General features: G+C 45.0%; 1 protein-coding gene across 2 annotated transcripts in view; it reads right to left on the reverse strand.

Moving 5' to 3' along the window:
* LOC124554795 (excitatory amino acid transporter 1) overlaps positions 1–13379 on the reverse strand; it is a 762497-nt gene that overhangs the window by 19471 nt on the left and 729647 nt on the right. For both annotated transcript variants that reach the window (XM_047128448.1, XM_047128447.1), the window contains exons 4-6: positions 11473–11530; positions 346–538; positions 26–259 (exon numbers count right to left, since the gene is read on the reverse strand). In XM_047128448.1, coding sequence (XP_046984404.1) covers positions 26–259; positions 346–538; positions 11473–11530 — 485 coding nt within the window. The remainder of the gene's footprint in view (positions 1–25; positions 260–345; positions 539–11472; positions 11531–13379) is intronic.

The following is a 13379-nucleotide window of genomic DNA, read 5'->3' on the forward strand; positions in this document are numbered from 1 at the left end:
AAATTCCTCTGGTATTTCCTCTTACCTTGAAGCAGTACCAAATGCGGTGAACAAAGCCTGGCTAAGGTTTGCAATAAATCGGAAAGGAAGCTTCCTAGTAGCAAGAGTGTAGTAGATTGGCAAGATAATGAAACCATGGATAAACAGCCCAAGCATGACAGTCATGAAGTACATTCCCAACTGCCCAACAATAACTTCAAAGCTTTCCATTTCCAATAGTTTTCCAGCAATCAAGAAAAATACACCAATCGGTGAGATCCTGGGAACATAAAAATTTTTCATTTGGTAATTTCACTAAGCAACTTATAATTAGACCGTTAATAAAGGAGGTTCTGTGAAACATACCAGATAACCCAGTTTGTTATGATCATCATGGCAGCTCCCAAGGAACAGAAGAAGTCAAGAAGGGGTCTTCCTGAGTCGCCCATCCTGCTAAGAGTTATTCCCATAATGACAGAGAACACAACGAGACCCATAAGATTTGGTTGTTCTTCAGACTTCTTTGTTATTTTCCAGTCATACAACGTCAAGTTTCGACCTGTAAGTAACAAAATGTTTCTTTTATTAAGTTTTGAAAATAATTTTGTAACCAGAGAATAATAAACAAGAAAAAACAATTTAACAGCAATTTTTGTAACAGTTGGGAATTTTGGCTCTGCATGTCACTGTGCTTACTACAACAGAAGTAATACTGAAAGAAGTAAAGGTCATGTAATTACATACGTGTATCATTAAAGCTATTGCCGGCCGGTGTGGCCGTGCGGTTAAAGGCGCTTCAGTCTGGAACCGCGTGACCGCTACGGTCGCAGGTTCGAATCCTGCCTCGGGCATGGATGTGTGTGATGTCCTTAGGTTAGTTAGGTTTAATTAGTTCTAGGTTCTAGGCGACTGATGACCTCAGAAATTAAGTCGCATAGTGCTCCGAGCCATTTGAACCATTAAAGCTATTCATGTAAGATAACATGAACTATAGGCAAACTGAAAAGTCAAGGGACTCAAACTGGTATAAAAATGTTCCATCTTTAATTATAGACATCGCTAAGAAGTCGTCACAAAGGAGCAAGCGGGATTAGCAAGGAATTTGAATAAAATCCCATTTTGCCTTAGGCTGCGTTATTATGAAAACCTAATGACGCTGTCAAATACGATTTTATTCATATTGATAACGGACGTGGAAGCCTCCATACTTATAATAGCGAACAGAGTTTTTGGATAAGGCGAGGGAAACGACGGACTTCCTTGCGAGGAAATTCTCAGCGTAGTAAGCAGTAATGCGAAGGACGAAATTATGGAAGACCAAACGTTCAGTTACCCGGGAGAATAGAACTGGGTGTATCAGGAAAGTTGACACTGAAGACTTGGATCCGTGAGCTAGAGGAGGTGTACCAGTTAGCCAACAGCATCTGACCACTGACTTTGCTGACCACCAAAGTCAAGCACTTCACAACAGACATACGCCCAGAAGCTCTCCAACCCCTTGAACGTCTAACTTTGAACAGTAAAGGATTGGCAGGGTAAACTCCAGAAAGGGAAGATATTTAGGAATTTCCTGCAAACAATCAGGAGCCAAGGGAGTTTGGGAGACCACCCAACCGCGGTCCTACACGTGCACCGAAAAATTAACGGACAGTACCAGGAAGAATCGTATAATAGTATTAGTATTAGTAGTAGTAGTAGTAGTAGTAGTAGTGTGGCTCCGTGGTTGAGTGCAAGTATTGCAACTGCGTGTCTATAACCTACTCCAGTTACCCAGCCAGAGAACAGGGTGATCCAAACCACGTGCCGTTCCTGGCGACTCCTTACATCGTTGATAGACGAAGGTTAGATGAAAATCAGACTGAAAATTCCCGTGGTCAGACCGGGATTCTATCGCGCGACATATCTGTTTCCAGAGTCCGTTCCCTTAGCTGAGTGGCCAGGGTGTCTGCTTGTCTTGCAGGGGGCCAGGTTCGATTCCTAGCCAGATCGAAGATTTTCTCCGCTCGGGGACTGCGTGTTGTGTTTTCTTCATTACCGTTTCATCATCATCAAATCATCATCATCATCATCGAAGCATCATCGACGTGCAAGTGGCCGAATGTGGCGTCAACTGAAAAGACTTGCAACTCTGCGGCAGAACTTCGCCAGCTTGGGACTCCCGGCCCTCTACATCTTTATAGATACTCCGCAAGCCACCGTGTGGTGCGCGGCGGAGGATATCTTGTGCCACTAATTGTCATTTCCCCTCCTGTTGCACTCACGAATAGAGCGAGGGAAAAACGACCGTCTGTACGCCTCCGTTTGAGCCCTAATTTCTCGTATCTTATGTTCGTTGTCCTTACGCGCGATGTATGTTGGCGCCAATAGAAACCTTCGGCAGTCAGCTCCAAATGAAGGTTCTCTAAATTTTCTCAATGGTGTTTCTCGTAAAGAAAGTCGCCTTCCCTCCATGGACTCCCATTAGAGTTCCAGAAGCGTCTCCGTAACACTTACGCGTTGTTCGAACCTACTGGTAACAAATCTAGCTGTTCGCCTCTGAATTGCTACGATGTCTTCCTTCAGTCCGACCTGGTACCAAACACTAGAGCAGTACTCAAGAATAGGTCGCACTAGTGTCCTATATGCGGTCCCCTTTACAAGTGAACCACTCTTTCGTAAAATTCTCCCAATAAACCGACGTTGACCATTTGCCTTCCCTACCAGTGTTTGCATATCGCTTTGCAGATATTTAAACGACTTGACTACGTCAAGCAGGACACCTGTAATACTGTATCCGAACATTACAGGTTTGTTCTTCCTACTCATCCGCATTGACTTACATTTTTCCATATTTGTGTGTGTGTGTGTGTGTGTGTGTGTGTGTGTGTGTGTGTGTGTGTGTGTGTGTGTGTGTGTGTGTCCCATCAGACCTTACCACAAATTTCCAGTATCAATTACACCAACTGGAAATTTTGTCTAAGTCGTCTTGTATCTTCCTACAGTCACTCAACTTCGACACTTTACCGTACACCACGGCATCATCAGCAAACAATTGCAGATTTCCGCCCACTCTGTCCGCCAAATCATTTATGTGCATAGAAAACAACAGTGGTCCTATCACACTTCTCTGGGGAACTCCTGACAATACCGTTGTCTCTGATGAACGCTCGCCGTCGAGGACAACACAGTCGATTCTGTTATTTAAGAAGTATTCGAGTCACTCACATATCTGTGAAATTATTTCATATGCTCGTACTTTCATTAACAGCCTGCAGTGAAGCACCGTGAAAGATGTTTTCCGGAAATTTAGAAATATGGGATCTGCATGTTGCCCTTCATCCGTAGTTTTCAGTATATCACACGAAAGAAAGGGCAGTGTCATACTATCATTTTTCTTTTTGTTTCCAGGCACGCGCTTTACGACTAGACTGCCAGGCCCGACAGAACAAGTTGAATGACGCTTTATGGACAGATCTGAACGCTGAATCCCACCTACTAATCAAGGAGCTTCTCACTGACTGTAAGAATAAAAATATCAAAATACTATGATTCAGAAAACTGGCTAAAGGTACGTTCAAATTCTACATAACGGAAGGTTACATCAAAAACTGAATGCCACCATGAGAGTTCTCGGGAAGAGGAGGTTCCAGATCAAATTACACCGTAAGAAGACAGGCGCCCGCTGGACTCAAGAGAGAAATATACTACGTAGCTAGAGAATACGTGATTTCTGGGCATATATCGAAGCCCAATGCTTGCAAAAGCAGAGTGAAATGTCGCCATCGCTGAGACACTCTAGTTGAAAACAGGGGGAGCGAAGTTCAGATGTCCCTCTGTATATCCAAATTTTCTTATGCCGTTGTTTTTCATTAAATGGATTAAGGAAACTGACGACATAGTTTCCTCTTATCAAAACGAGGCCATTCTCCTTCCCCAAGCTTTTGAGTTTCATTTCACAAGGCCTCGTCGGAGAAGGAGCGTTATTTCCCTCCCTTCCTTATTTCCGAGCAAGAAACTTTAATATCATGAACCTTCGGATGATTACAAAATAATGAAATTAATAACTGGCTGACACAACGAGCTTCATAAAATGTCATGAAAGGAGTGCATTAAGGCTGGCTGCAACCAAAAATAAGGTTACCATCGTCGCTTTCCAGCTGGATTTAAAGCGAGCGATACACAAGAATCATTACGTGCGTGCTTTTAAATCGTCATAAATTTTAATCACACATGTTCCCCAATAGAATTGGCAGCGTTGTTCAATCCATTATCTCCTGAAGGGTCGTTATGATGATAAGATCGAGCAAGAGCAACACAAAAAAATTGCCTACAAACAATTTTGAATGAATTTTCAATGTATGTAACTGCGTTTTCGCTGGCTTCCAGCGCATTCCAAGCAATTTATGTAGAACAGCTAAGACTCGACCCTCACCCCCTTCTCTTTTTTAAACAGGTGTTTGGTTGTTTGGTAACTTCTAGATCTCTGTGTGAGGTATAGAAACTTTGTTTTGTTTTAGCGATGTCGAAAGGGAATTATACACTTAGTTTTTAAATGGCGATTAATGATACATGGATTGGAAAACGTATGAAAACTTACACTTTGTAAGTTTACTGGATCGCAGTGTGGCAGAAACCAACGGCCAATATGAAAAAAAAAATTACACGTACGGCTAGCTTCCTGTTAGTAACTTCGTCTCCATAGGTCACGGACGTTACGCTGCAGTAAGAGGCGGCACAACGACGACTTTCGTGTAGTGATATTTTTTTAGCGACCGTCCCGGCTTCACACGAGTAGCACTAAATCCACTATGTGATCAAATGTATCCGGACATCTGGCGCCCTCCATCGGTAACGCTGGAATTCAATAAGGTGTTGGCCCCACCCTTAGCCTTGATGACAGCTTCCACTCTCGCAGGCATACGTTCAGTCAGGAGCTGGAAGGTTTCTTGAGGAATGGCAGCCCGTTCTTCACAGAATGCTGCACTGAGGAGAGGTATCGATGTTGGTCAGTGGGGGCTTGGCACAAAGTCGGCGTTCCGAAACATCCCAAAGGTGTTCTATAGGATTCAGGTCACGACTCTCTGCAGCCCAGTCCGTTACAGGCATGTTACTGTTGTGTAACCACTCTGACACAGGCCATGCTTTATGAACAGGTGCTCGATCGTGCTGAAAGATGGAATCACCATCCCCGAATTGCTCTACATCAGTGGGAAGCAAGAAGGCGCTTAAAACATCATTGTAGGCCTGTGCTGTGATAGTCCTAAGCAAAACAATAAGGGGTGCAAGCCCCTTCCATGAAAAGCACGACCACAGCATTACACCACCGCCTCCGAATTTTACTGTTGGCACTACACACGCTGGCAGATGACTTTCACCGAGCATTCGCCGTACCCACACCCTGCCATCGGATCGACACATTGTGTACCGTGATTCGTCACTCCACACAACGTTTATTCCACTGTTCGATCGTCCAATGTGTACGCTCCTTACACCAAGCGAGGCGACGTTTGGCATTTACCGGCGTAATGTGTGGCTTATGAGCAGCCTCTCGACCATGAAATCCGTTTTCTCACCTCCCGCCTAAATGTCATAGTACATGCAGTCGATCCTGATGCAGTTTGGAATTCTTGTGTGATGGTGTGCATAGATGTCTGCCTATTACATATTACGACCCTCTTCAACTGTCGGCGGTTTCTGCCACTCAACAGACGAGGTAGGCCTGTACGCTTTTGTGCGGTACGTGTGCATGTTTCTACTTGACTACCACATCTGAAACAGTGGACCAAAAAATGTTAAGGAGTGTGCAAATCTCGCGTACAGACGTATGACCCAAGGGACACCCAATCACCTGACCAAGTTCGAAGTCCGTGAATTCCGCGGAGCGCCCCATTCTGCTCTCTCACAGTGTCTCATGACTAATGAGGTCGCTGACATGGAGTACCTGGCAGTAGGAGGAAGCACAATGAACCTAATATTAAAAACTTATGTTTCTGGGGGTGTCCGGATACTTTTGATCATATAGTGTATCTAAGAACAGATGACTTGTCAGGTGTAGTGGTAATCAACTACGTACATAAGCATTCCGCGTGAATCGGTCTATCTATTAGTGACAAAAGCGCTCCGTCCTCAGGCCACGAGTGGCCTACCGGAACCATCCGACCGCCGTGTCATCCGAGGAGGAGGATGCGGATAGGAGGGGCGTGGGGTCAGCACACCTCTCTCCCGGTCGTTATGATGGTATTATTGACCGAAGCCGCTACTATTCGGTCGAGTAGCTTCTCAATTGGCATCACGAGGCGGAGTACACCCCGAAAAATGGCAACAGCGCATGGCGGCTGGTTGTCACCCATCCCAATGCCGGCCACGACCAACAGCGCTTAACTTCGGTGTTGTCACGGGAACCGGTGTATCCACTGCAGCAAGGCCGTGTCTATTAGTGACAACCGTCTCAAAATCCCTACAGTAGTTCCTGAATAAGCCATCACACACAGGCAGAAATCGTGGCGGGGACTTTACACTGAGGTGACAACAACACTGAATACCTCCTAATATCACGTCGGACCTCCTTTTGCCCGGCATGGCATTGACTCAACAAGCCGTTGCAAGTCCCCTGCGGAAATATGGACCCATGCTACCTCTACATATGTCCATAATTGCGAAAGTGTTGTTGGTGCAGGATTATGTGCTCTAACAGACCTCTCGATAAGTCCCATAATGGGATTCCGGGCGATCTGGGTGGCAAATCCTTCGCCTGAATTGTCCACAATATTCTACAAACCAGTTGCGAACAATTGTTGTTCGGCGCATGGTTATGCATGAAAATTCCATAGGTGCTTGGGAACATTAAGTCCATGAACGGCTGCAAATGGTCTCCAAGTAACCGAATATAATCAGGACGCAATCCATTCCATGTGAACACAGCCCACGCTATTACGGAGCCACCACCAGCGTACCTTGCTGACGACTTGGTCCATGGCTTCGTGGAGTTTGCTCCGCACTCAGACCGTACCGTCAGCTCTTACCAACTGAAATCGGGACGTCGTACGTCCTACGTTTATTTCTGGGGTTATTTCACGCATTGTTGCTTGCGTGTTACCATTGTCAACTCTACGCAAACGCCGCTGCTCACGGTCGTTAAGTGAAAGCCTGCGTTGCCCTTGGTAAGAGTTAATGCATGAAATATGGTACCCTGGCACACTCTTGACACTGTAGACCTCGGAATAAGAAACTTCCTAACGATTTCCGAAATGGAATGCCCCATGCGTCTAGATCTAACTACACTCATGCTCATAAATTAAGGATAATTGCAGAACGTGGTGCCACATAACGTGGCACTACACAAAACTGGCGCTAATAGCATAGGCACATAAGGAACGCACACGAAACAGATCTGTAAGTCCACAGTATTGGTGATACGTTGAGAAAATCGTCCCGAAACACATGTGCTACAAAACGCCACTGTTTCCTGCGCATGTATCCCGACATCAATATGTGATATGATCACCATGTACACGTACACCGGCCGCAAAACGGGTTGGCACACACTGTATCAGGTGGTCGAGCAGCTGCTTGGGTATAGCCTCCCATTCTTGCACCAGTGCCTGTCGGAGCTCCTAAAGTGTTCTAGGGATTTGAAGACGTGCAGCGATACGTCAACCGAGAGCATCCCAGACGTGCTCGATGGGGTTTACGTCTGGAGAACAGGCAGGTCGCTCCATTCGCCTGATATTTTCTGTTTCGAGGTACTCCTCCACGATGGCAGCTCGGTAGGGCCGTGCGTTATCATCCATCAGGAGGACGATTGGACCCACTGCACCCCTAAAAGGCGGACATACTGGTGCAAAATCACGACCCGATACACCTGACCTATTACAGTTCCTCTGTCAAAGACACGCAGGGGTGTACGTGCACCAATCATAATCCCACCCCACTCCATGAAACCACAACCTCTATACAGGTCCCTTTCAAGGACATCAAGGTGTCAGTATCTGGTTCCCGGTTCACACCAGATGAAAACCTGGCGAGAATCACTGTTCAGACTATACCTGGACTCGTCCGTGAACATAATCTGCGACCACTGTTCCAATGACCATGTACTGTGTTCTTGACACCAAGCTTTACTGGCTCTCCTGTGACCAGGGTTCAGTTGAATGCACCTTGCAGGTCTCTGGGCGAATGAAACATGTCTGATCAGTCGTCTGTAGACTGTGTGTCTGGAGAGAACTGCTCCAGTGGCTAAGGTAAGGTCCCGAGCAAGGCTACCTGCACTACTCCGTGGCCGTCTGCGGGCACTGATGGTGCGATATCGGTCTTCTTGTGGTGTTGTACACTGTGGACGTCGTGCGCTGTAGCGCCTGGACACGTTTCCTGCCTGCTGGAATCGTTGCCATAATCTTGAAATTAGACTTTGTGGGACACGGAGGGCCCGTGCTACGACCTGCTGTGTTTGACCAACCTCCAGTCGCTCCAGTATTGTACCCCTCATAACGTCACCAATAAGTGTTCTTTGAGCCATTTTCAACACACAGTCACCATTAGCACGTCTGAAAACATCTGCACACTTACTCGCTGCACCGTACTCCGACATGTACCAACACACCTCTGCGTATGTGGACTGCTGCCAGCGCCACCGTGCGACGACCGCAGGTCAAATGCACCGCGTGGTCATACCCCGAGGTGATTTAAACCCGCAAACCGCCCACCAGAGCGTTGTTTCACCATGTATCAGCATTATCCTTAATTTATGAGCATGAGTGTACAATTCCGTGTTGAAAGTGTTTATTTACATCTTGCGTGCATAATCGCGTCGGAAACCTTTTCACACGAATCACTGGAGTACAAATGACAGCTCCGTCAACGCACTGCCCTTTTATACTTCGTGCCCGCCATACCACCGCCCTCTCTATATGTACAAATCGCTATCCCATGACTTCCGTCACCTCATTGTAGTAATATGTACAGATGAACAGATATGTCGAAGTGTTCACTCACCCACATTACCTCTGCGTCACAGTCGCCGAGTCTGCGTCCAAGCAAAGCCAGTTCTAACCCACAGGCAAACTAGTCAGTCACCACAGCGTCAAAATTCGGCAGCCCAACACTTTTGATGCATATCCAGAAATTTTCACACAATGGGGTTTCTGGCCACTCATGCTGTCCGCAGTTTTGTACCCTGCCCGGAACGCTACTTTAAAAAAAAAACAGTATTACGGTTGGCGTCTCTCAAACACCGAATGTATTTGACAGTGACGACACTGGCTCAACTTCAGTTCCGCCCTACTCTAAGAAGGCCTCAACTCTTACGGGGGACGAAAGATGATGACTTTAATTTGCGAATGGGCAGTTCCGGACATCCTGTATCCTTCCTTCCCTCCATTATATACGTATCCCGCCGTACATTGCACTTCTGTATGACAAACATGAAGTATCTACAGTTCAGTCACGGAAATTCTGTTATTTTGTTTGCACAAAAGTGTGTTTGCAGTGTGGATGTGATAGGATTTCATTTTTGTGGTGAAAATTATGTAAGAATATCTCTCATTTTCTTAGTCATACATCTGTTAACTCATTATAGGTTGTGCAACAATACAATCATGTTGGTGGGCTTCTCTGCGAGAATTTTATGGAGAGGCAAGGAATCTTTTTAACTACTTGCATAATATTCCCATTTATTGGTCGACCAGCCAAAAACGCTTGAGTTTATGGGGGCGCCAGATCACGATATAAAATCCTCAAATGAGTGCCTGCGAGATTTGAAAATAAGAGTTTGGTACTGTGGTTGGATCACATATTACATAAAGAAATTAAACTTTCACGATACAATGCAGTATTTTTATTTATCTAACGTAGGTAAATTCTTTGTAAATACAAGGATTCCCAGCAAGAATGATCAACATTCAGGGATATGAGAAGAACGGTCATTCGAAACGAGGAAGTCTAGTACACACAGGCTCTGGAATACATATCTTAGGAGCTCTGAGCACTACATCTTCAGTACTGTGATACACATACCCTCTATGAACAAGTGCTCAAATCAATGTAGGTATGTATTTCAGAGCCCACGTTTACTAGCCTTTTTTGCCTCGAATGATCGTTTCTGTCAAATTCCTGAATATTGACCATTATTCCTGGGTCACCCAGTATATTTGTATGTATTTCAAATGAATAAATTTTAGGAAAAATCCTAAATTAGGAGACTCGTCGAACTGCAGTTATCAGACTTTTACATCCATTAAATTTACAAAGAAACCAGGAATTCTGACGAGTTTGCAAACAAATTCTTATGTCAGAGTTAAGTTGGAAACATGGGTATTTTATTAACTGACACTTTGTTAATTTGCTATTGTGCTGCTATTCCGTTTCCTTTTAAGAAAATCTTGTAGACTGCTACTAAAGTAACTTCTGAGTTTGAAGAAAAGACATTTTAACACAAAAGCTGCTGTTCATCTACTTTCCGACTAATTCCCCGTTTAGCCCATTTTCTCAAGCGACAGAGAACAAAATTTGTCGTGAGGGTACGTGTAGAATGTGGATAATAAAGGTACCAGTGACGAAATGGTTCATCTTGTTCTACGTAATAAGTGGCGTGTGAAAATGGGCTAAATGCGAAATTAGTCAGCAACTAAATAAACAGAAGCTTTGGTTCCAAAATGAATTTCCTTCTGTATTTCAGAGCTGCAAGACGCGACGTTCTGGGAACGTTCTGACGTGTTACAACCGTTGTATTATCTATCTAAACAACAATGTAAGGTTTTGCTCTCGGTAAAGGTGAGGGGAAAGCCGTAAGACGAGATAAACAAACGTTATTTACCATATCTGAGAAAAGAGGAAGCCAGAAATTTAAAAAAAGGAAAGTTGAAATTTAAAAAAAGGAAAGTTGAAATTTAAAAAAAGGAAAGTTGCAGCCTGTATGGTCTTAGAACAGGCCGTCCTGTCACATACTGCGATTGTGAATATGTATACATTTTATATTACATTAATTGCAATTGAAAAACAAAAAAAGAAGTACACACAACGTCTCGTTGGTATCTTATGGTGTGAGGACATCACAAACATTCAGTGTACTTCATTTTCTGTTTGTAGCAAAAACATGACACTTGTAGCAAATAATTAAACTACCGCACGAGGCTGCAGTTGGTTGATTGTTTTTTTGGGGGGGGGGAGTGGACTAAACAGAGGGGTCATCAGTCCCATCGGATGAGGGAAGGATGGGGAAAGAAATCGGCCGTGCCCTGTCAAAGGAATCATCCCGGCACTTGCCTGAAACGATTTAGAGAAATCACGGAAAGCCTAGGTCAGGGTGGCCGGACGCGGGTATGAACCGTCGACCTCCTAAATGAGAGTCCAATGTGCTGACCACCGCACCACCTCACTCGGCGAAGCTGCATTATTTACAACAAAGTAATTGAACGGCATCAAATAAGACAATATCATCCGGCAATTTGTAACGTGTTTTCCCCCATGTTGCTTTGTCGCATGACAGAATGTTAGTGTTACGAATATTGCTGTTCTTACCTGAACTGGCTGCAATGGCAAGTTCCTCTTCAGTGGGAGGGATGAGAGCCGTTTGCGTCTGAAAAAAGAAATTGCAGTGATATTAGTACCATCAGAGATGGAAGCGCGAATGGCAAGAATTCTATAGTTGATACTAAAAACAACAAAAAATCTTGTTGACGGTACTATCGTGACACACGAAGGTGGCAATGTGGCATATCCAATGCTACGTGCACATGAATGAATAAGTCAAACCATGTGAAATAAACGCCACCTTCCACATCTGCATGGGCTTAAACACCAGCAGAATACACATAAAATACACATATCAAAAAAAGTTTTGCATCACCGCGGTTCCAAGAGTTCCGGAACCTGTACAGAAAACTGGAGTAGAGATCAATATAAACATCATTTCCACCTTCTTTATTGTTCATGAAAACCACACATTGCATGTCGTACAACCGCAAAGCGAGACCTTCAGATTGCTGTTCACACCGGTACCTCTAATACGCAGTAGCACGTCCTCTTTCATCGTTGAACGCCTGTATTCGTCGTGGCATACTATCCACAAGTTCATCAAGGTACTGTTGGTCCAGATTGTCCCACCCCTCAACGGCGATTCGTCGTAGATCCCTCAGAGTGGTTGGGGGGGCCACGTCGTCCACAAACAGCCCTTGTCAACCTATCCCTGGCATGTTCAATTGGGTTAATGTCTGGAGAACATGCTGGCCTCCCTAGTCGAGCGATGTAATTATCCTGAAGGAAGCCATTCACAAGATGTGCATGATGGGGGCGCGAATTGTCGTCCATGAAGAAGAGTGCCTCGCCAATATGCTGCCGAAATGGTTGCACTATCGGACGGAGGATGGCATTTACGTATCGTACAGCCAGTACGTGGGCCCCACATAATGCCACCCCAAAACAGCAGGAACCTCCGCCTTGTTGCACTCCCTGGACAGTGTGTCTAATGCGTTCAGCATATGCGACACTCATTGCCCACAGTTTGAGTCGTAACACGAAGTCCTTTGGCTGCACAAAAAGCGTTATTCAACATGGTGGAGTTGCTGTCAGGGTTCCTCCGAGCCATAATCCGTAGGTAGCGGTCATCCACTGCAGTAGTAGACCTTGGGCGGCCTGAGCGAGGCATGCTATCGACAGTTCCTGTCTCTCTGTATCTCCTCCATGTCCGAACAACATCGCTTTGGTTCACTCCGAGACGCCTGGACACGTCCCTTGTTGAGAGCCCTTCCTAGCACAAAGTAACAATGCGGACGCGATCGAACCGCGGTATTGACCGTCTAAGCATGGTTGAACTACAGACAACACGAGCCGTGTACCTCCTTCCTGGTGGAATGACTGGAACTGATCGGCTGTCGGACCCCCTCAGTCTAATAGGCACTGCTCATGCATGGTTGTTTACATCCTTGGGCGGGTTTAGTGACATATCTGAACAGCCAAAGGGACTGTGTCTCTGATACAATATCCACAGTCAACGTCTATCCTTAGGAGTTCTGGGAACCGGGGTGATGCAAAAGTTTTTTTGATGTGTGTATGTCTGTATATAGCAATGTATCCGTGTGAACGGAAAATTGCCAAGTGCTATAAAGACGTTCCTTGTTATGATACTTACACAGCAGTAAGTGTGTGCACCGGTTGTAAATTACAATTTCAAATAAGTCAGATTGAACAGAGGAATATTGTAACCGTGTTATGTATTTTATTTGTATATTTTCCACCTGTGAACAACTCTCTAAGCTTTAGATTACCTAGATATCTTATGAATGCAGGTCTTATGAAATCAGTAACACAGTTTTTGTGTACGATACGTAAGCGCCATTCCTCCGTAACAGAATCTATGCTTTTCAACAACGATAAGCAACAATAAGCCAGGAGGTCAAGTCTGATTATTTGCACGTCTGCCTCCAGTA

Source organism: Schistocerca americana, chromosome X, assembly GCF_021461395.2.
Source record: "Schistocerca americana isolate TAMUIC-IGC-003095 chromosome X, iqSchAmer2.1, whole genome shotgun sequence".
In the NCBI taxonomy this organism is placed as follows: Eukaryota; Metazoa; Arthropoda; class Insecta; order Orthoptera; family Acrididae; genus Schistocerca; species Schistocerca americana.